Consider the following 24,153-nt stretch of genomic DNA (forward strand, 5'->3'; position numbering starts at 1 on the left):
CACAATTTTGGATGTACCACCTCACCCTCTTTTGAGTAATCATATTGGATTTACTGTGTTTTGGCTCAGCACCCTGTATACAAGAGTTCCATTGTTGAAGCCCACTTTGCTCCCTCACACAGGTCATAAACAAACAAAAAAAACAAACAAACCCCAAAATCAAACCTGAATACGTGTAGTTTTGGAATAAGGGTGGTAAATGGGTCACTGCAATATCTGAATGAACCCCATAGGACAGACACCATTAAGTCAATGCTTTAAATTTACCGTGAGAGCACCCTCTAATGGATGAGAAGTATATAACGTGCTATACTGTATGTAAAGGTTGAAAATTCATTTTTATTTCAAATACCTTACCAAATCATAAGCAGTTTTTCTTAACATATTGTAAGTCATATTTATTCACTGTTAAAAACATATATAAAAAAGGCAAATATTACATCTGAGTGGTCCTGGTTCTGAACTAAATTTCCCCTTAGGTTTACACTTGAGGTGATTCATATAAATGTATTCAAATCCTGGGTTAATGTCATCCCCCATATTCTTCATCTGCTAATTCTAACACATCAATCAAACCACATGTAGACACTGACTGACACATTTAAACCTGAAAAATAACATTGTTATGACAGTGTCCTTACATCACCACCCAGAATTGGCATATCTCAAAGGGAAAATCAACCCTACAATTAAAATCCATGTCATTCCTATAATCTGAGACAGTCCAGTCATAACTTGTGAACATAAACTCTCTCCCAAAGTAAGAAATAAGAGAAACAAGTCTCTCTTGATGATGTGATCAACAGACAAATTCTGGTACAGCATCACTAATAATGAATGGGATACTGACCTAAGTGACATAATGCCCCTGGGCAATGATAAGTAGATATGAACATATTTATGATTCATAACTTAGCAATACAATTAAATTATATTAATCAAAGTGATGTCACCCCGACAGTCATTAAATGACTATTAATGGAGCAGCTCCAGGTTTCCTCACTTGATCACATCAGATTAAAACCTTGGGTCTCTGTTTTCTAGCAATAGAAGAGAGTGTTTTTATATTCATAACTATTGTGTGAATTGACTACCTATGCAACATTTATCAAGGCATTTGGGGGGGGAAAAAGTCACAAAGTGGCTGGTTTTAAGACATTCAAGTATGCCTTGTAATTTCTGTCCACTATTTTTGGAACCAAATATGAATACTATTCTAATTTGTCCAGCAGCTGCCGAATGTCTTCTTGGCCACGGTAAACTCTCTTCAGTCCTCTTGGCAGATAACGGCAGGATGACAAGTTGAGGTAGCTAAGAGCGGTCAATTGGCCAATAACTAACCTGCAAACACAGCACAGATATACAAAATTTTCTCTTAGGATTGTGATTTTCTTGGTAAACCAATGCCAAAATCTACATACGATTTACATGTGTGAATGCTTGATTTATGCTTAGTACATGTAAAGAAACTGCTTTCAAATTAAATGCGTCACAGTTTCTGATTGTTTTGACTGAAAAAATATACGCCGACTACCTGAGAGCAGGTGGTGTGATCTTGGTTCCACTGAGGTTGAGTGAACGCAGGGACTCTGCATTTGTTGCCTGAGCAAGGTAACTCATTGCTATCTCCAAGTCCTCCTCCGTGAAGAGATGATTTGTGATGTCAAGCTGTTGCAAGGTTCCACTCCATTTTTCGGTCAGCATGTGAAGTCCCTTCTTTGGTGATGATAATGCAACTTTGCTGTTGAAATACTGGCCCCAGAACAGACATTCAAGCTCTGCAAAAATCACAGACAGAGAAAAGGGTGTAGCAAGTATTAAGTAATGGGCTTAGGATGCAGTTATAAACCAATGTTATGTTGAATACAGCAACTGGGTAGTTTACAGATGAAGCCAAAATTAATACTATACATTTATATCCATATATATATTAACCTTTATTTAACCAGGCAGGTCAATTAAGAACAAATTCTTATTTACAATGACAGCCTAGCAAGAGGACAAAAGGACCTCTCGAAGGATAAAGAGAAAAGGGGACAAAAAAAAAAACATGCACATATTGGGACACCGAGTAGGTATTTCTGAGAGTATCGGCCTTCATTGAGACCCATGTTAAATCATGCTGAAATAAAGACAATACCAAAAAAGGTCAACTTTAGCTCACTGTCTCAAAATGTACCATAGTGAAAGGATAAAACTGTGCTTATATATAGCCTACCGACACAGGGTAAAGTTGCAAGACCAGACGGTGTGATTCGAGAACAGCCTCGCAGATCCAGCACCCGGAGCTTGGTGGAGCCAAACAGAATGTCTCTCAGGTCTTTGTCGGTCATGAAGGAAACAGATGTTGTGGCCATGCACAGCTCCTCCAGTAACGGGAAGCCTGACGTGGAATCTGGTCCATTACGCATCACCTTATGCATAGGAATGACGTTCAGCATCCGGAATGTCTGAAGAGAAACAGAATCACTTTAAACTCAATACACGTACAGGGGTTTGTTTTGTGGTGATATTGGTGCAGGGATACACTAGACAAGTTTCACAGTTACACACACCTGACACAATAGGTCAGGTGTGTTTGTTTCACACTGACACACCTGGTTCAAGAACAACAGAGCCTCACATGTTCAAGAAGCTGATATAAAATGCAAAAACGCTGTAAAATTATTTTGAAATTCAAGTCATCGAGACTAATAATTATGATTAAAAGTCATTATCAGAAATTGTAACTATCACATAATTAGACATAATCGTGCAGCTCTAATATATATTCAACAATCTATAGCCATGTGCATTTGAGCAGTATGGCATTGACCCAGAGTGCATTGGTAGTGTTGAAGAAGAAATGGAAAAGTACCTACTAAGCAACATTCCTATATGCTCACTTAATATGCAACCTTTGAGTGTACTCAAAGGTTGAGTACTAAATGTTTTACTATTATAAGATTAAATAGCTTAAACTCTAAGGTAACATCTTGAGTGTTTCTCACAGAACTGCGAACCTGGAATGTGCAAATGCCCAAATCTCATAGATAACATTGACCAAGTGGCTGTGACAAGGTGGTCACCTCTTATTATGCATCTTCCATTTCAGTTATTATTGGTTGTTCATTCTTGTTCATATGACCTTGTACATTTTGACCAATAGCTTTATCATATTCTATTTGTATCAACATAATCATGAATATTCAACACTATAAAACTCAGTGTAACCATCCAGATTTTGCATTCCTTGGCTCCCTACCTGCAGATTTGAATAAACTGTCAAACTGCCACTCTCTCATGTCAATGGGAGACATACAAGAGAGCGGCTGACCCTACCTACACTAACAGTTGGACATATGTTGAGACTGATATATCCCGCTGGACTCAATACTCCTTAATCAAGAACCTGTGATAAATATACTTTGCTGGTTTGTTTGATGCGAAACTGATGACCTCATTGCTTTTTTAGTTTTTCTTTGTTTCTTGTTTGTTTTTTTTAGTCAATGATAGAAAATTGAAATAAAGAATACATTTAAAAAAAATAAAATAAAATAAAATGCCACTCTCTTGTCCTGAGTTTTCTTCCACAGTACCAAGAGTGAGTGACCACCATCAGGAAGTTAAACTGAATAAATGAGATGCATGAAATAAAATGATGATTCCTGTGGCTGGAAAGTATAATGCGCAAAGTCTGAATAAGTGTGAAGAGATCCAAATTTAAAGAATTAGCCTATAGATGTGAGTAGTGAATAATTGTTTTTTTACCTTGAGTTTAGGACATCCACTCTGCAGACCCTGGATGCAGATGGGAAGTTGGCAATATCCACTGTCAAGCTTTGTGTTGATCTCCAACAATTCTAAATCCGGGCAGCATCCTCTCTGGAAAATCAAAACAATATGGCATGTGTGCCAAGTTTGTGCTCAGTGGATTTGACTGTGTGCGATGCATACATAAAAAAACATCATAGGTGAAAAGGGGCTTACAGAGATAGCAGCTAGAAGTCTGTCGTTCTTGGGTCCATGAGTGAACAAAATTTGTCTTATTTGGCTGCCAGAGGATTCCAGGAAGGCCACAAGACCTTCAGCCTGAAACTACAGCAAAACAGACTTTAACATGAATTATGACACAAATAAGCTTTCTACATGTCTACATCTCTATGTAACCGAACAAAGGTGGGGAATGAACACCTGCTGGTAAATACTGTCTGTGGCTTGTGTACAGTGGCCACTTTGGAGGGTAGCCAACCATCATTTAGAGGTCCTATTCTACTCTGCAAAAATGTTTACTGAAATAGTCTGTGGTGTACCTCTGAATACTGCACATTTATGCTCTCCAGAGACCGGCTGTTTCCACCGAGGCTCTGGAAGGTTTTCTCTGTCACGCCTGTGCAGTATGAGAGCGTGAGGGAGCGGAGATGAGGGCAGGACTGGGACACAACCTGTTTGATTTACCATTCAACACACAGAATAACACAACTATATTTCACAACTGATAAAATATAAATCTTGATCATGAAATAGAAAAAAAAAACCATATAGACAATAAAGTACAATGTATACATAAATGAAGAGTTTAATTCCAAAATGCTATATATCCATTTTGGAAAAACAAATTTCTACCTGAAATTCATCAGGCAAGATTTCAAAAACATAAATGATTCTGTTCTCAAAAATGAACTATTGTATAAACAAATGCCCTAAGATGACTGTTAACTTCAATACTAACTCATAATGTGCTTCACTTTCATGCCAGCAGTCAATATGGGAGAGTGGGAGTCATATTTGTAAATGGTGGATATCTCAGTTTGGAACGAAACTCTTCAAATATATAGGCTATACAATAATAATACCAAAAAAGAAATATTTCTAGTGTTTGTGACTTACTTCTACAGCATAGTCAACGTTCTTTTTCCAGTGACAGAGAGAGAAGTCTCTTAGTTGGGAGAATCTAGAAAACAGTAAGTATACAGTTTATTAATCAATAGTTGCTCTATCAGCGATTGCATTTTAAAAGGTAATTTAAAAAATGAAAACGTTGCAGACTACAAAGCACAAATTACATCCTAGGTCACATATGTGTCAAACTTCTTCATAAACCAAAACTGATAATACAGACCTATTCTGTGCCAACCAGTTAACAGTGTCCTTTATCTTCATCTCTGTTTTAGGCAGCTGGGTCTTCCCCGGCTCAATCCAGCAGAAACCTACAGACACTCTGCGCCACAGACCAGGACTGGAGGCCGCAGCGTTCCACAGCTGACAAACTCTCGCCATCCTACACCAGGAAACAGAGCAGAGAATAACGATGTAGATCATGATGGAACTTTTATACCCAAATAACAAAGTGCTCCAACTTGTAACAACCGCTCTATCTCAGTGCGGCTGTAGTCTGATCCTGTAAGATTAACTACAAGCTAAACCCAGATGCATTAAATCAAATGTGTGTGTGTGTGTATTACCTGCATAGAAATGGTACTGCGCCATCTTGGAAGACCACCATCTGAAAAATATTGACCAGCACCTCTTCAGGAAGACTGTGACCCCATCTGTGGTCCGTGCTTCGCTCTGGCTGATGCAGAGCGGCGTCTGCCACTTTCTTGATCGGTGGATTATTTGCCACTTTAGGTTTAGCGGCGACTGTCTTTTTCTTCTTAGTCTGATTGGCTTTAGCTTTTCCCTTAGTGAGCTTCTTTTTTCTGGTTCCCTTCTTCTTTGGACGCCAGGCTAAGTTATCATACTGATTAGTGTTGGATATGACCAGAAGCATATCTTCCCCTTCTTGGACAGTGTAGCCGAGCCTGGCGGGCCGGTTGACTTTGGCCTTCTTTCGCTTCTTCGCCTTTGCACCTGTGGAAACACTGGACTTCCTCTTCAAAGGTGCCTTCTTTGTGCTCGGCCCCACTTTTCCTTGACTTGATGCCCCCGACGTGCCAGGTGTGGTGTCTGCACTTCCTTCACTGGGGCCTTGAACTCCAGCTTCAGAATCCATCTTGTGGACCTACCTAGTCTTTACCTTCTGCTCAATCCCAAGAGAACTAGACACCAGCAGAGCATTGGCATATCCACATCTGAAAACAGTGTCAGAATAAGAGTATGTCTGTGGACTGATTACATCTCTTCAGTATAATGGGGAAAAAAGTCAGAAAAGGGTACTGAGTGAATGGGGAGAAATACAGCAGAGACGCCCTATCTAGCTCACAATCACACCTCATAGCAAAAGCACTTTTCAGCTGGGGGCAGAGATTCTGGCTTCTCCAAATAGCACATCAAATAATCATTTGAAGTTACAGATACAGATACTACAAAAAAACACTAGTTACTAAACTAAGCCAGATATATATAATCATGCTAGAGCTGGTGTTGTTAATGTGGAATTATGGATCAGTCACCAGCATCGTTTTAAATATAAACAGTGCTATCGAATATACACCAGAAACGTTTTCATTACTATTGAACACGAATGACGAAATAACGTTAGTGTTTTTGCAATGATTTGTCAAAACATCAACTGTAACTTGCTGAATGAATCATATTCATAATTAGGGTTACTGTGTTAATGCTACAGTTAGCTGAACTCACCCAATCATACAGTTGAAACGATTACAGCCGCTGAAATGTTGTTGCCTTGGCAACAAGACCGACCTGACTCATTTTCAGGAATGAGATTTTTGGTTTGAATATTTCACGATTTCATATCGTTCAATGATAGACAAGCCACCTTGCTGCTAACAATACCGACAACAATTCCCAGCCTCCATGTTATTAGACCCACAATGCTTTTCAGATTCACTCAAATAATTGGTGGAAACCTCGACAATAGCCCGCCTTCCCTAAAAATCGGCCAATCACATGTTCATCCACTATTTTGGCTCCCAACAGCAAACTCTACATGTGTTGTGACAGAGGGAGCGAAGAAGAAGACGAGTTTTTAGTCGTGGTGAGAAATTATACTTCTAATGCTTGCTTTCAATAGTTACAAATCATGTGGAGATATTCAAACATATAACGTTAGCGCTACAACGCCTATCAGAAATATTTTTGCACGAGTTTTTGTGGTTAAGATACTGCATTGCCAGCAAGGTGTGTAAAGTTGGTGCTAGTTGTTCCAGGGCTAGCATATAGCATTAGCTAGCTAGGTTACCTTGTAGCAGTCTTTTGTAGAAATTACGCTTTTATTCTGAAAAGAATGGGCCGGACGCTCCGCCAAACGTCCGGTGCATAGCCTCCTCAGCCCCCGGCATTTTGCCTCTTATTGTTTACAAGCTGAAACCCGAAGTAAACACTCCGAATGCGCTTATTAATATGAAACGGTGATAACGTAATGTAAAAGTTCGTCGTTAGCGTCCTGCTGCAACGCAAAATATTGTGATTGTGTACCCAGCGCCGATGGATTACCTTTACCGACCGAATTAGAAGTTAGCCTGGTAGAAGTTGGTTTTCAGTCGTTCGGAACTGAATGGGAGTGAGTGAGCACGAGAGGTATATTTAAACGGACCATCTCTCAGCGTTGCGCATGCATGTATGCAGAAACTCAAATCATGCTGGAATTGTCATTTAAATTGTTAGACCATTTAATAGCCTATTCTGATATATTTTCCTAATCGACAGGGTGGGCTACCCTAGTCTTTACCACATTTACCGTAAAACCTAAATTAAAAGCCGAGTCCCTTTTACTGCCCGGATGTGGCTACACGTTTTGACAAAAAACGGCCGGTCTCAATTAGAAGCCGGTTGCCATTGACGCTAAGAAGCAGTTTTTTTTTTGTTTTTTTTTTTACTTGCATTCAAACGTCAGTCACTTTTGCTGATCGCCATGGCGGCACAGAGAAAAAAGTACGACCTGAAATTCAAGCTGTCAGTTGTCGAATTTGCTGAACAAAACTCAGGAGAAGCAGCAGCAAGACATTTCTCCGTTGATCCCAAGAGAGTGAGAGACTGGCGAAAAAATAAAGCTGAACTTCAACGTCTGTCCGAGGAAGACGGTAAAAGGGCCAGAGTACCCGGCGGGGGGAGGAAGAAGGCTAGCGATGAGCTGGAGCTAAACATGTGCGAGTGGATCCACAGCATGCGGGCACGAAATCTCAGAGTCTCCCGTAAAATGATCAGGATGAAGGCTAAAGAAATCTACGCCACCGTGAGTGACGGCAGGGATGGGAAGGACTTTGCTGCTAGTGCTGGCTGGCTTGACAGATTCCTCCACCGCAATAACTTTTCTGCCAGAAGACATGCAACTGCTGCCCAGCAAGACGCCAGGCACTTCACCGAGGAGCTGGTGAATTTTGTCACATTTTCAGTGCATGAGGTTGGCCTAGATGTGCTGTCTCTCGGAGCGAGATCAAATGAATGATTCGTAATTGATATGTTATTCGATAGCCTAATTTTTATACAAGTAATATTCATACTGGTTTAAATAAACAATTTGATAGTATTTCCCATCTTTGCTGAGCAAGAGTTTTGTGCGAAAGGAATTAAAGGCCTGTCCCATATAGACGCCTGTCCCAAATATAGGCCGATTGAGTTCAGTGTTTGAAGCAAATAAAAGCCCGGGCTATTAATTGAAGTTTTACGGTATGCAGGTACTAACTAAATGGATGCATGGATGATACCGATGGCTGGCAATTTGCAATAGCTTTCATTTTTCATACATAATTCCTCGAAGCTATTGTGTTTTTAGATGTCAGAGATTTAAACATGCCTATCTCTCTTTTTAAAACAGTTGGCAATGGAGGAGGACCAAGACTTCTCTCTTTCTGGGAAGGCAGCTGTAACAGAGGCTAATCTGAGTAAGTGTGAAAACATTTAATTTAAAATAACTTGTCATGCAGTAAACCTGTCATTAAAGTCTCAGTGAAATCAATAATTACCTGCCACACGAGTGACAGCATGGTACATTTTTGGATGTTCACTCCCGAAAAACAGTATTTATATTATCAACCAATATTTTTCTCATCACTCTCCAACTTATCTGTTTTTCAGGAGATGACACCTTCTGGAAGCTTGTTGCAGACTTCCTCGGTCCTCAAACAGGAGAAGGATTGGAGCTTGATAAGGCACCCAGCAAAAACAGACTTTTGATTCAAGTAGGACTTATGAAAGAGGACAACAATATTCCATGGAGAAGTATCATGGAATGGCTTCAGAAGATCTTCCCAGAGCATCAGTCGGCTGACTTTCGTTGTTTGATTGAAACAGGCATTGCAACAACATTGAGTCTGGGAAGTGATGCAAGGCTGACCTTCCTGGAATCAGACGCAAACTTTAATTTTGTTGGCCCGATATGCGATAGCATTGGAGTTGAACGAGCACATCTTTTGGAGGTGAGAGATTTTTCAGAGCAAGCAAAGTCTATCGAAGTCACAAATGGATTGATCCTTGAGTTGACTAACTTTGTCGCCAGGGAAAAGATTGACCCAGTGATTTTAGTTACTTGGCTTAGAAATTTCAATCCTGAGTTTTGTAAAGATGGGGATATTCGCAAAGCAAATAAATTCCTTAGGCCTAAGATAAAAAAGCTGAAACTGTATTATCGCAGTTACGAAACAAGAAGTCATAGGAGGAATACAGTAAGGGAAAATCTACTTCAAAGTCCATTTGAACTGGTGCCGAACAAAGTTGATGTACGTCGAATAGCGAAGAAACGCCTGAAAAAAACCCAGTGGCTAAATTATCGAAAGGTGACAATAAAGGAGGAATATGACAGTTATGAAATTATGCAAGATGAAGAGAGGCCCTTTCTTCACCTTGAATCAGATGAAAAAAAGATGAAGGTGAAAGAGGAAGATTTCACATCAAGTGATGGAAGTGATCAAGATTTGGATAAATCCAATTGTGAAGATGAAACTCCAGATGACAAAGGAGAAGCCTTAACCCTGCTGGACATTGCTATGCTTTCTGTCCAAAAGCTGACAAGTGTGTATGGTGGGAAAACGGATGCGTCCAAGCAAGTTTCCATGGATCTTCTCAAAAATCAATATGCTCTAACATGCAAAGAGCATCCAGCCATGATGCAGTTTGAGGAAAACATTGAATCGCTTACTGCATACACTTCACTGGTTTCTCCTTTGGCTTTTTTACACTACAATGCCCATTTCCTTGTTGACATACATGATGCAGTTGAGCAGCAGATTATGAGCTTTGAAAGAGAGATCATGCAGGCCACTGGAGAAAAATTGGGCCGTGACAGGAATCCAAAATTCAAGAGGTTTGTGAATTTCTCAGAAAGTGCCACTTCACGTTACATCCACATGGTTTGTGATGTCTTAAGCCCTCGTGCCCCTGCTAAGGAAAACTACAGAAAGCATTGGGTGGCTTTCTGTGAAGAAAAGAAAAACCCCTCAAGACTTGCGGTTAATCTGTCGAACCGATTCAACAACTACTTTGAAGCTGCAGCGGGCCTTATTCACCATCACAAAGAGATCGCCCTCTTCTTCTCTGATCTGCTGTTACTGAACAACGATGACTGCCCCAATGTCATTCTGGAGAGTGTCACTGCTGATGCTGCTGACAATGTCATCCAGAGCCTTGTATGTGTTCTGGCCATCATATACTGCAAAATCCTTGGTCCTTACTGGCAGCTTCTGAAAAGTGTCGGGGAATACTCGCTCTTCAGCCAGTACGTACTCTGTCTCTACCAAAAGCTCCTTGAGTGGTCCAAAGATCCTTCAACACTCCTGGAGCCAGAGTTGATTGTGAATGTATTTCTGCAGACCCCATTGCAAGAGAAAACCTTTGACAGGGTTTTCCAATATTGTGGTCAATGGCACACAGACAGGGACCTGATCAGAACCTTTTTGAAGAAGATGGTAAAGGTGGTTGCTGCTGTTACTGAGGAAAACCTGAGGGATTTCCTGCCAGGAGGAAAATATGGCCAAAGTCCACCAGCAGATGTGTGCTTGCAAATGACAAGCTGCACATTCTCTGTCTTGATGGGAGAATATCCGTTCGGTCACGCGTACCCATACAAGACGGAAAGACCCGACAAGGCCTCCAAACACTCCTCAAAAAATGACTCCTCGGGCAGCTCTCAGGAAGACGATCACCTGTCTGATTCAGCTGAAGACACTTTCGAGGAATCTCCCCATTGGTCAGCAAATAAGAGCGCCCTCGTCGGCCGAAAAGGTGACCGATCCCATCAGTCCAAAAAAGCATACAGACTCTACAAAAAAGAAATGATGGGGGGAAATACTTGGAGACACGATCCAAATGAAACCGACCATGTACCGGAGAACATGGACAGAGAGTACATAATGGCTACAGTGAGCAAAAATGGAGGACCTTGCAAGACGCGGCAGGACGTCGACAAACTGCTTTTGCGATTCGACGGAAAACCCCGAGCTGTCAAATGGGAAGCACTTCGGTGTGAGATCTTATACCAGAAAATGGTTCTTAACAACAATGACCCAAACTTGGATGAGCTAGGCAGCGCCAACTCAGTAATGGCTGCTAAACTGAAACTCGCACTTCCCCGGGTTAAACCTGGGTACTGTTTTGTCTTGGCCCCTAAACTGACAAAGCCTAGTAAGCATGTTCTTGCACAACAGACAACAGAGGCTCAAACTGGTCCGAGTGGAAGCAGCAGCGCGTGAGAGCTTTGATTTGGGCTGCAAAGCTTTCATTTGAGGTATAGATACATGATAAATGACTTGCATGTCACTAGACAGAAATGATGTTGATGTGGGACTCGGCAGTATGATTCTGTGTTCACAAGCTAAGAAAGCATGCAGTGACCTCAACCATTCCTCCCATTTAAACTACATGTATGGCTCAGTTTATCGCAGATGCAGCTAACAGGCGCTGTACATTTTGTTGATAACATTAGTAAAAAAGATTTTGGTTTTGTGGCTTATATATTTTTGATATTATGTAATGCTCATATTTACCATTGCCAAATTGTATGCCACTGTATTTTCACTTGGCTTTTATAGAAAGTTGACATTTTTGTTGCTAAAAAGTAGTTAACTGTTAATTCTTTTTTTGTTTTTATAGCACATAAAGCTCATTTTGATCATTCAAAGGACAGTCAGTAGTTCTATTGCTGACTTAAAAGGTGTCATGTAAACACTGGCAAAATAAAATTGTTTGTTTTTTACTTTGCATTTTGTTGTCATTTTAGTTACATCATCAACCTACATGATAAACTAGAAAAGCATACCCCGATACCTAGTCATTTATTTTTGAGTTGGATCATTGTGATGATATGCATTTTTTTTTTTTTTAAATCAACACAGCTTTAGTTGTATTTTGATTGTGAGCTGGTTTGACTGAATGTCAGTCTCACATACAGTATATTTCTCAGATGTAAAGGTGTGTGTGAAGGGCATTTGTGGTTGCATCAGCTCTGTCAGTGAGTTCATGCTTATGAAAGACTTGACTGGGAGGAGCTCAAGAAAAGAGGGAAGCAGTCATGATTGTGAGGGGCTTATTGGGGTCACTGTGTCAAAAGTCAACGCACTAGGATTAATTTTTTCTTAACGTCAACAACGGTCCAAATAAGGATCAAGACCCCACTGAGAAGCTGGAGGGGGTTTGAGGGGTCCCAGCTACAAAATGAGGAATAGTTTAATTACACTGCTATTTGATTTGAAGGTCAGTCGGAGAATGTCATAGGAATCTCTAGGTTGAATCCTCTTCCACAGTTTTTCATTTTGTTTTTCATTTACTGTGTTGAAACATGGGTGTGAAGCCCTTTGATACTGTAACTGTGCTAAAGGGCTATGCAAATATATTTGACTTGACTTATCTCCCCAGCTACAGTATAAATAGATAAACAGTTGTTCAGTGCTGTACTAAATCAAATGTATCATCAGAAACTTAGCAATCAAAGGTCCGTGGTCTAATCTGTTCGGGCGGGGGCTTGGCATGGAAACATTTAGGAACCCCGTCTGCTTTTGACAGAGATGCTGTTGTTGATGTGTCCCCCGGACCGGAGGAGAGAGAAAACGAACGCATCCATTTTCTCGAAATGCCCGCCCCCTTGTCTTTCAGCGCTACGAGTGGCTCTGTGATCATGCTGCCTTCAAGTGCTACCTGAAATCCTGTATTTACGGTAAGACCGAAAGACCGAGGAACGTGCAACAGCAGGGATACCAGAGTTGCAAAGATGTGATATACTCACTGTTTTACTTATAGTTGTCACGCACATATTACTTTTGGCCACTAACCAAATTACAACATGATTTTCATACCTGATGCAGAGTATCTCGTTCATTCTGCCTCTGCAGCACGAAGTGGCCCAGTACTACTTCATTCATAAAATAAAACCGTCACAAAAAACGACTTTTGTTCAGGGTCTATTGCAAGAAGTGTTTTTCTTTCCGACCAAAAGCACTTGAATACGTCACGTATCGTATTTATGACTGTGGAACTCTGAAGTCGGAGCTCACGGTGAGTACTTGAATGCACCACAAGGGGCGGGAACTTTGCGTAACGCTACACCATTCATTTGTTTTTCCTCTACTGTCTCGCCGACGCCACCCGGCGAGGTCATGGATTTGTAGGGAAACATTGCGGCGTGTGGACGCACATTGTCGGCGTCAACGGGCAGAAACAAGTCAGACGACATACACACATCGTTTAATTCCTCCCGGAGTTAGCAACAATGTCCGCTAGCTGGTGGAGCAGCGAGGCGGTGACCCACGGGCTGATGGCTCTCTTCGCCATGGGCTCCTGGATTTCGGTCAACTGTTTGTGGGTTGAGCTCCCGGTGGTTGTCAGTGTCCTGCCCGAAGGTCAGTGCGCCAGAGTTGACTTTTACATTACCTGGTCTGTTGTTTATTAAAAATCGGGCGGGGAGGAGTTTTGCCTGTCTTTAACGTAACACATGCCTTTTGGTTGACGCGTTTATCCAGCTCAACGATGGGTGGCTCGAGTAGGAACCTGGCGGTGTTAGTGCCATTATCTTTCCATTGAGGTGTACAGGATAAGGATAGCTACTTTTATGTTGTTTAATAGTTCAGCCACTGTTCCTAGGTAATGAATATTAATGGTACCAATGTGTAGAATACGTTGTAGTTAGTAGTATTACACTGCATTTACACAACTAAACAAATTATTCAGATTTTTTTAACTGTTTCACTGATGCCTGCCTGATGATGAGTGACAAATAGAGTTCATTGTTTTCCCATGTTGTAATTCACTGCTATTGCATGTAGTCTATATATGAAGTACAAGTTCAAGGCCAAATAATGCACTGGCATACATTGTATGTTTGCAATATTGCAGTATTTGCAAGGTATTTACATAATTGATAACTACCTTTTCTTGTTTGTAGGGTGGAACCTGCCCGCCTACCTCTCAGTGCTGATAGCGTTTGGGAACCTGGGTCCGATAGCAGTCACCATTACTCACCACTGTGCTCCAGGGAGGCTGAACGAGCGCCTCCTCATCCACTGCATCCAGGTGCTGGCGGTGGTGGCGTCTGCTTTCCTGGCCGTCTTCTGGTCACACACGGTCACAGTAGCCGGAGAGGAAAGATCGGTGCCGTTCCTGCTCTTCACCTTTGTGTTGTCTCTGGTCTGCTGTACGTCCAACGTCACCTTCCTGCCTTTCATGTTCCGTTACCCCCCTCAGTATATTCGTACCTTCTTCATCGGACAGGGCCTCAGCGCCTTGTTCCCTTGCATTGTGGCCTTGGGGCAAGGCGTGGGGAAGGTGGAGTGTAAAACGGTGAACGGCACGGTGCAACCCGAGTATTTAGAAGAGAGCTTCCCTGCCCAGAACTTCTTCTGGTTCTTGTTCATCATGCTGTCAGTCTCGGCCCTCAGCTTCCTGGCTTTGACGCGAAGACAGACAGAATCACAACCAGACCCGCCGCAGCAGGAGCCCGCCGACGCCACAGCAGCGAAGGAGAACGGGGATGAGACGCACCCGCTGCACAACGGAGGGACGCCCGTGTCCGAGGACCAGGTGCAGTTGGAGGAACAGCCGCCTGTCCAGACGTTCTGGACGCCGCGCAACATCTACCTGCTGGCGCTGCTCGCTGTCTCCAACGCCCTCACCAACGGCGTCCTGCCGTCTGTCCAGAGCTTCACCTGTCTGCCCTACGGCACCATGACCTTTCACCTCTCTGTGGTCCTCGGCAACATAGCGAACCCTCTGGCCTGCTTTGTGGCTATGTTCGTTCTCCTCAGGTGAGAAAATATGAGGAGTGATTGAATGACAAAGGATAATAATCACAGAATTCAGCTTTTGTACATCAACTGAGCTTAGTAACCCTTGTAAGAGCACAGTTCTTACATTTGATAGTTATGACTGTTTTTTCCTGTGAAAACCTTTTGACTGCAGTCTTGTGATCGTCCCCGCTTTGTCTTCCAGGTCCTCCGCTGGTCTTGGGTTCATGTCTTTGGGAGCAGGAGTGTTTGCTGCCTATCTCATGGCATTAGCAGCACTCAGCCCCTGTCCCCCTCTGTTGGGAAGCCCCTCCGGTGTGGCTTTAGTGGTGAGTGAAGACACACATTTCTCACATCAGACCATTAACACATAGACCAGTGGTTCTCAACGTGGGGTCCGGGGACCAACAAGGGTCCTTGACGGGGTTCCAAGGGGTCCCTAGCAAATTGATGAATTGTTAAACGTCAGCATTATTTCATTTACAAGAAGTTAACACAATCAGAGAATGTAGAAGAATGACTATTTTGATCATAGTTTCACTGTTATTTCTCTACCTACAAATAGAGATAGTTTTCTGGACAAAATCATATCTAACAATAAAAATATTCTCAGATTTGGGTCTGAGAGACAAAATCTCATCAAATGGGGGTCCGTGGCTCTAATGTGGACTAAATTAGGGGTCCTTGATATGAAAAAGGTTGAGAGTCACTGACATAGATGCTTTGGTTTCAACTGTATTTCCCCTGTACCGCTGACTTTAACCACTCGTTTGTGCCCCCTCCTCTGCAGGTTATCTCCTGGATTATTTTCACTGGCCTCTTCTCCTACCTGAAGGTGGTGATCGGGACGCTGCTCCACGAAGCCGGTCACGCCGCCCTGCTGTGGTGCGGCATCTCCATCCAGGCCGGCTCCCTCATCGGAGCGCTCACCATGTTCCCCCTGGTCAGCGTCTATCACGTGTTCGCCAGGTCTCAGGAATGCGTGGATAACTGCAGTTAGCGGGGAACGAGGGGTTTCTCTCTGGGTTTCGCTTGTTTTGGACACACAGCTCCTGTTCATTTCTCACGGGAGAGATGACTGTTTTCCCCCTGCGTTTTGGGGTTCTTGAGTTGAGCACCAGATCGGCCTAATCTTTCTTGGGTATCATGCCACGGGTGAGGCATCCTCTCCCAAGTCAAAGAGTCTAAGAGGCCTGGGAGCTTGTGTAAGTAAGAGCATTCCCAGATAATGGGAGCATTGAGTTGCTGCACATTGGCCAAGGGGATGTAAAATGCCTAATACCACAAGTGCTTTGTGTGGTATTTTATAATGAATCTCTATGTTGTTGAAGTTGTTTACAATAACTAACAGAGCTGCTGTTGGTTTTTTCCCACTACTTCATATCATGTGAAAAGTATGATTTACTCAGGGACAGAATCAGTAACTTATTCATCCACACTGGTTGCTCCTGGGCCTAACACACAAAAAACATTCATAATCAGAAAGTACAGTGGCACTGTATGCCATCCCACTGCGAGTTATGTTTTAATTTTTTTTTTTTTTTCAAATATAGTGGCTATTTGATTACCACTTTCAAACGCCTGTCTACCTCTTCCACTTTACATCATTCCACATAAAGATGAAAGAAAGAGTATAGATTTCACAAACAGGTGACTCAAGTTTTGACATTGTCAGAATAAGATGAACAACTCACTTCTGCTGTGGCCGTCAGTATTTGAAAAATAGTAATGCAGTGACTTGAAATATGTAATTCATAGATGTAGATGTACTTATTACATGCAGTGACATTCATTGATTTCATGCCAAAATTATTTGTGTATGCCTGAGAAATTTTAACTTAAAATATGACTTTTAGATATTTCAGTTTCCTTTAGATCTGGCTGTGTGTTGTTTGTCATAATGTTTTTTACTAACATTTTTTAAACTAACTGATAATTTTGGGGGATTTTTAATCATTCCAGATGTACAGTAAGATTATGTCATGTTAAGGGAAGAATACCTTGCTTTGTTGAATAGCAGATTAATAGTGAATAGTTCATCAATACTTCTGTAGTTTTGGTAACAAGGGATTGTGACATTTCAGTTCATGAAGGAATAACAATGTATATGTCTGATATGCACTACTACCTTGTAAAGTCATTTTATTTAACATGCTGCTACAGTACATCACATTTATAAAATACACTAAATGCTTAAGAATTCTGTGAAAGAAGAGTATCGGAAATTTGCCTTAACTTCATCGTGCAAGATACTCGTGGTTTGTGTGGAAATGGTGAGTACTCTGTACTGATTTTAAATGACTGATTAACAAAGGGTAAACTACGTGATTAATGGTTCTTTCACCATACCTTTCATGACGGTGGCCGTTTGTAACCTTTCTCCTCAGCTTTCATTTTGTTTTGTTGATGTTTGACTTTTTTCAGCTGATTATCATGCACACTTTCAGTTCAGCAGGAAACATACCAGGGACATGATATCAAACGGCTGGTGTTAAGTGTAGCTGTGAAATGATTGTTAAAACAATAAAGATTTGTTGGAAAAACAGACAAACTTTTGCTGCATGTTTATTTTTTATTTTTTTTAAACATGATGCTAAAGCCGAAAGTCTCAAAACTCAATGCTCATGTGTACTGATGGAAGAGTACAATTCATTGTTGATGTTACACACTGTAGAAGAGTTTTGGCAGTGGGGTAACTTATAAACAGTTTGAAATTGTCTCTCATCTAGACTAATAATAGATCAATCAGCTAATAGAGAAAAGGTTACATTAGATAATTATACATTGCAATATTGTCAATTTCCCTCTAGATGGTACTACACAGTGCTGATAGACTTTATTGTTAATTTAAGTAATCCCTTCACTTGTAGATGATAGTATTCAGAAAAGGAATGCTGCTGGTGTAGGATCACTGGTCAACATACAGTATTTTGAATTGCCATGACACACATCCAAAATACTGACCAGCTGCTTGAACCAAAAGGAGAAGCAACAGAAAAATGCCTGAAGAAGACTATTGGAAGTCAAAATGCTTTGACTAGAGTGCAGCTACATTTTTTGTATTTCTTTGAATTCACTTGACTCAAGATGCAAAATTATGTCAGATGAAAATTGCTGTTCTAAGATGAATATGGGACCAGCTGTGCTCAAAGTAAGTGTATGTGTCACAATAAACTAAGCATTATCATACTAAACACTGACTCGTTATAGATATCAATATGAAATCTTTCAAATGTAATCTGACAAATTGATTACTTGCTTTAACGTAAATAGATTTTTGACAATTCTGATTTAAGTCCTTTACTAAAGAGTAAGTAAGTAAGAGTAAGAGTGTGTACTCCTTTGCAATGAAATTCAGGTAATTTTTTTTTTCCAAATTAATATATGTTCTTTGTATAATGGCTTTGTTTTTACCCTTTAGTCAACTTCTGAAATGTGAAATGCAACTGAATGGTGAAAACACACAACACACACACAACTCATTTCCAACCTCTTAGCTCCCATGATCCCCTTAAGGAGAATTACTGAATTCTGTAGATTCACTCAGGAGTTGTTTTCACTGAGAACAGAAAAAGAAGTCGTTGGTGATAATAACGTGGCTGCAGATCACAGCGTGTGATGTCTTTTGATGAACCTGAACGTCCTGACAACATATTTATTACAGGTTAAGGACATGACCAGTTAAACAGGCATGTGTCACGGTTGGCTAAAAGCTCTCACACCCACTGGCCCCAGGAGGGTTTAATCCCCCGGCTCACACGGCGTTTACTGCACAGGACTTTGACTTCTCTCTCTGCAGAAACCTCCAGCCCCTCGACCAAACAGCATGTGAGTATCTGCAAGGATGCACACCTCCTTCTTTATTCTCTGCAAATGAAAACACCAATTTTAATAGCTTGAATTTTATATATAGCACAGGGGAAATTTTTTTATTGAAAGCTCAGTTATTATTTTCATGTAGATTGTTTCTTGGAAGTATGTTGATGCTTTAAAGAGATTATTTAATGATCCCACATTATTCATATAGTGCAATATGCATATTCCAAGTGACACAGTTCAATCAGTACTGAACTTTTTAAATTGACAATATCAAAATAGATTTTTTATAACAATGTGATAATTATGCTTCTACGTTACCTGAGATCAGCTCTAACAGTGTTACTTAATACTTGCTTTTCATGTTACATTCACCTTTGAACACACTCCTCTAACATAATGCATGAATTTCCTACTATTGTTTTCTCATTCCTTCACTGATCAAAGCCCTTCCACCGCATGCCTTTTCCTTCTCAATAAACAATGTGCTGGTCAGATGTTTTCTCAGGTTATGCAACACTTGTGTACGTTACCACAGCAGCAGGTGGTCATGTTTACCTTACTGCATGCTTGATGTTTTAAGCAAGTTTAACCTGCAGCACTGCCTTTGCTAAAATAAAACAACTGGCCAGGATGAAATTTGGGACACGGCCCATGCCATGTTTCAGCTCACATGATGCCCTCTGCCCTGGTAACGCAGAATAATCTGCACCCGCACAGCACTGTTCATTGTACAGACAAGACACAGGGCACGTGCATTAGGAAATTACAAGATTTTTAATAAAAAAAAGGTTGCAAAACAGACAGGTTTAACTATGCTTCGCTCCAGAGAGACTGAGTAAACATTAACCAAATGTAGGAATAAGTCACACACCGCAAACAAGAGATGCCTGCTCATGATGAGACATTAATCTGTGATGCGACATGTGAGTTTACGTTGTCATTCTTTGTGTTGTAATTATTTGCTTCATAGCCTTTGAGATGTTTTACTTATTCTATCGTTAACTATGTCCTTCTCTTTGCTGCTGCAATGACTCAATTTCCCAAAAGCGATCAGTTTTATCTTGTCATTATTAAATATGGGAGGAGAGTATGGAAAGGTCAGTGTTTAATATTTAAAAGTACTTTAAACACAGATAATTACATCCTTTAAAATGATACCAGGCAGTTTGTTAGTTAAAGGCTCAAGTTAGCTAGTAACTTCACTGGTATTAAATAGCACTGAAGTTAGCTAGTAACTTCAGTGCTATTTAGGCAAGGTGGTTACTGGTTTCATATCCATATTGGAAAATATTGCTACCTGAAGTTAATCATTCAATATCTCTGAAACACAGAGAAACCAATTTGTAAAGGATGATTTGTCAACTGGGGACCTAGTATATTTAAAAAGACTTAATAATTTGTTTTAATTATGTGCTATTCAGAGAGTAGATGCCATTTTTTTTTCACATTTTTTCCTAAATATACAAGCTCACCTTCCTGTGCTATTAAATAGTATTTTGTCAGACTAAGTGTCACATTCTTCATTTTGGAGTGAAACTTATCAGGTATCATATAATGTCTGATGTCATGTAATTCACAGACCTTCTTTATCTAATTTTAGAACTTCTGTGGCACATAAAGCGGCCTTCCACTCGACATCATGTCCCTGCTCACCCACCTGTTGGCGTGCCTGTTTGGCATGGGCTCCTGGGTGTCCATCAACGGCCTGTGGGTAGAGCTGCCCCTGATCGTCCCCCAGATCCCGGAGGGCTGGTACCTGCCCTCCTACCTCTCCGTCGTCATCCAGATGGCCAACGTGGGCCCGCTCTTCGTCACCCTGATGCACCGCTTCCGGCCCGGCGCGCTCAGCGAGACGGCCGTCATCTACGCCATCATCGCCCTGGGCACCGTGGCGAGCTTCCTGCTGGCTTTCTTCTGGAGGGAGAGCGTGGAGGTGGCGGGCGTCCCGCGCAGCGTAGCCCTCCTGGTCCTCACCTTCTTCCTCTCTGCCGTCGACTGCACCTCCTCCGTCACGTTCCTGCCCTTCATGATGCGCCTCAAGCCCCAGTATCTCACCACCTACTACATTGGGGAGGGTGTGAGCGGCCTGCTGCCTGCCCTCGTGGCTCTGGTCCAGGGGGTCGGGGTGGTGCACTGTGTGAACAGTACACAGGCGGTGAACCACAGCCTCAACAGCTCCCACAGCGCTGTGACCTTTGAACTGCGGGCTCAGTACCAGCCAGCCAACTTCTCAGCTGAGGCGTTTTTCTTCTTCCTGAGCGCCATGATGCTGGTGTGCCTGCTGGCTTTCCTGCTGCTGAACTACCACCCCACTGTGGCCCGGGAGCACACTAACGGTCATTACACCAACGGGGTGAAAGAGAAAGGCAACGCAGCTCAGAAACAGAGGAAGTGGGCCGAGGAGAAACCCATGATCCTGGATCCGTACAGAGAGGGGAACGTGAACCCCAGAAGCAGCTTTGGCACCGGCGCCTACAGCTGGATGCAGGTGCTCTACATCTTCGTCATCCTGGCCTGGGTCAACGCCCTGGCCAACGTGGTGCTTCCCTCGGTGCAGTCCTACTCCTGCATGCCCTACGGGAACAACATCTATCACCTGTCAGCCACCATGGCTGCCGTGTCCAACCCTCTGGCCTGCTTCATCGCCATGTTCTTCCCAATAAGGTTGGTTTGGATTGCGGTCCAATGAATTTTCTAAGAACATGAAGACGTTTTTTTTTACGGAAGAGCATTAGGGCCATTGTAAGTGACATTATTTTTTTTATTTCTGAGAAAAAACTAAAGTCAGAAATTTGTGAGAAAAACTCAGAAATTTGAGAAATTTCAGACTTTTTTCTTGCAAATTTCAATGTTTCTTCTTGCACATTTCTGAGGGTTTTTTTCACGCTGTGGTAACAAAAAAACAAAAACAAAAAAAAAACCTACAATGGCCCTAATACTCTTCTGTATGGTTTTGTTCTGCTCCCTGATAATAGAGCCTGGCTACCAAATCCAACCTGTTCACCCAATACACTGAAACAGCCAAAACCTCATAAAATAATTGGTGTCTTTTTGTCAACGCAGGTCCCTACTGCTGATGGGAGCTCTCACAGTCTTGGGCAGTGGAGTTGGAGCGTACATCATGAGCATGGCAGTGCTGAGTCCATGCCCGCTGCTGGTCAATGATTCCTCAGGAGGCGTCCTCATTGTGAGTCCATTGTTAATTTAGGCTTCATTTACTCAAATGCTAAACATAACCTGCCTTTACCTTATTCAGAAGTGGAAAAATGAAAAGTTTGATTCTAGGCAAGGTGGTTACAGGTTTCATATCCATATTGGAAAATATTGCTACCTGAAGTTAATCATTCAATATCTCTGAAACACAGAGAAACCAATTTGTAAAGGATGATTTGTCAACTGGGGACCTAGTATATTTAAAAAGACTTAATAATTTGTTTTAATTATGTGCTATTCAGAGAGTAGATGCCATTTTTTTTTTCACATTTTTTCCTAAATATACAAGCTCACCTTCCTGTCCCTCTGCTCCTCAGGTGTTGGCCTGGATCGTCTTCATTCTCGCTCTGTCCTATGTGAAGGTGATCATCGGACTGATCCTGCGTGACGAGGGCCACAGCGCTCTTGTGTGTTGTGGAGCAGTAGTCCAGTTAGGCTCCTTGTTGGGAGCTGTCACGATGTTTCCACTGGTCAGTGTGTACAGCTTCTTCTCATCAGGAGACCCATGCACCACACAATGTCCCTAAAGGAAGGTGCCATGTATAAGAGACTGAACCGTCACTGGACTGGAGGATACTAAACAGAGGGAATCCTATGTTAACAACACAGGAAATAATGCCAGAGCACAAAGATGTAGGTAAAGAAATGACGATTGAATTGAGAATGCTTGGTAAATTCCAGTTCAGTTCCTGGAGTTAAAATTGTAATGTGAATGTCTCCCAGCCGTAAGGAAACAGAATGTGACTTGAATTGGAATGACAGGGAACAGAATTGAATTCCATGAAATTCCACTTCTAAGAGAGTTTGTCTTGACTCGTTAAGCATTATAAATCAAACATTACGAATCAAATAAAAGACAGTTCAACAAATCAAATGCATTCAATAATAATTTATATATTACAGTTACATGTTCTGCATCAAATACCACCTGAAAGGTCCCTTTTCTGATATAGCTATATTGATAATATATAACACTACATGTAATCTCAGATATATGGTAAGAAGAAAAAAAAACAAAAAAAACATGGAATTTTACAGAATTTCATAGAAATTCAAATTCTGTTTCCTGTAGGTTTTTTCAAATTCCAATTCCAGTTCCTCAGCTGAGTTGGAATTGATGAGTTCATTCATGACTTGACCCCAGCTCTGGCTTTACTGACTATGCTGCTATTGTAAGTTCAATTCTCATACAGGATCAAAATGTAGTTTGTTGCAGATGCTGTTGAAATGCAATGAAGTTATATAGTGTGATGAATGCGTTCATAGCTGTAGTTTAAACCTCTAGAGGATTAAAGCATGTTTGGTTTTACAGAGGAGAATAAATCTACAGGAGTTTAGATCACACACACTGACAACATTATGTGTGGCAGATATATGTACATATGTAGTAGAGTTGGTTACTTCTTGGGTACAACCTGTAAAATTTACTGAAAAGCATCATGTGTTTTTCTATTTACATGTGCCTGGCATGACATGTGAGTGTATTGTTAGCATGACAAGACTAATGCGGGTTATGAAAACTAATTATTCACTAAAGTCAAACGAAAATGAAATATTTGTTAATGTTGTAATTCAGCAATCATATTTCAGTGATCATATTATTTTGTTTTTTTATTTACATGTGTTTTAAGCATATTCTGTATATCATATCAAATTAAGCTACAATGTAATCATAACATTAGTAAAGGAATATAATATATCTGTTTTCTGTTTATGTTGACTGTCACAGACTGGAAATCATATAACATGAACATCCATGCATCCATAAGCATTGACCACAGTAATTTCAGAATACAACACAGGTTGTTTTGTTTAAATAAAGAAAATAAAAAGCAAGAGAGGCATTCCACTGTACACATGTCCAAGTCAATACAGATATTCTAATTCTAATTGGCCTACTTGATATTTTCTTTATATATATAAGACTAGGTGCTCCTGGTGAAGCTGGGCTGGTCCAGACATACTTCACAATGTTAAACTGCTAATATATTAAACACCAGGGCAGCGTCTGGTGTTGTGTCTACAGCGC

General features: G+C 41.3%; 4 protein-coding genes across 5 annotated transcripts; 3 read left to right on the forward strand and 1 right to left on the reverse strand.

The window, feature by feature from the left end:
- Positions 1-373: 373 nt before the first annotated feature.
- Positions 374-6,742, reverse strand: fbxl6 (F-box and leucine-rich repeat protein 6). Its single transcript, XM_071535683.1, has 10 exons — positions 6,565-6,742; positions 5,445-6,053; positions 5,102-5,260; positions 4,870-4,933; positions 4,293-4,424; positions 3,970-4,077; positions 3,751-3,864; positions 2,219-2,450; positions 1,535-1,778; positions 374-1,341 (listed from the first exon to the last, which is right to left on the reverse strand). Exons 2-10 carry the CDS (start codon positions 5,972-5,974, stop codon positions 1,212-1,214), a joined length of 1,713 nt encoding a protein of 570 aa, XP_071391784.1. The 5' UTR covers positions 5,975-6,053; positions 6,565-6,742; the 3' UTR covers positions 374-1,211.
- Positions 6,743-6,906: 164 nt separating this feature from the next.
- Positions 6,907-12,044, forward strand: LOC139657728 (uncharacterized). Of its 2 annotated transcripts, none has more exons than XM_071535675.1 (3): positions 6,907-7,065; positions 8,702-8,768; positions 8,962-12,044. In XM_071535675.1, the coding sequence occupies exons 2-3, from the start codon at positions 8,708-8,710 to the stop codon at positions 11,568-11,570; spliced, it is 2,670 nt and encodes an 889-aa protein (XP_071391776.1). In that variant the 5' UTR covers positions 6,907-7,065; positions 8,702-8,707; the 3' UTR covers positions 11,571-12,044. The 2 variants fall into 2 exon arrangements, with proteins under 2 accessions (XP_071391776.1, XP_071391775.1); XM_071535674.1 differs by lacking the exon at positions 6,907-7,065 and adding an exon at positions 7,828-8,257.
- A 1,538-nt stretch (positions 12,045-13,582) lies between these two features.
- On the forward strand, positions 13,583-17,593 carry slc52a2 (solute carrier family 52 member 2). The gene is made up of 4 exons (XM_071535676.1): positions 13,583-13,712; positions 14,255-15,113; positions 15,298-15,421; positions 15,883-17,593. The coding sequence occupies exons 1-4, from the start codon at positions 13,583-13,585 to the stop codon at positions 16,090-16,092; spliced, it is 1,323 nt and encodes a 440-aa protein (XP_071391777.1). The 3' UTR covers positions 16,093-17,593.
- Positions 17,594-20,550: 2,957 nt separating this feature from the next.
- On the forward strand, positions 20,551-22,651 carry slc52a3-2a (solute carrier family 52 member 3-2a). Its single transcript, XM_071535680.1, has 3 exons — positions 20,551-21,575; positions 21,975-22,098; positions 22,442-22,651. Exons 1-3 carry the CDS (start codon positions 20,551-20,553, stop codon positions 22,649-22,651), a joined length of 1,359 nt encoding a protein of 452 aa, XP_071391781.1.
- Positions 22,652-24,153: the final 1,502 nt, after the last annotated feature.

The sequence above is a fragment of the Centroberyx affinis genome, unplaced genomic scaffold, assembly GCF_046629955.1.
Source record: "Centroberyx affinis isolate AG114_WGS23_722 - 3 ecotype Tasmania unplaced genomic scaffold, CSIRO-AGI_Caff_v1 ptg002746l_1, whole genome shotgun sequence".
Taxonomy (NCBI): domain Eukaryota; kingdom Metazoa; phylum Chordata; class Actinopteri; order Beryciformes; family Berycidae; genus Centroberyx; species Centroberyx affinis.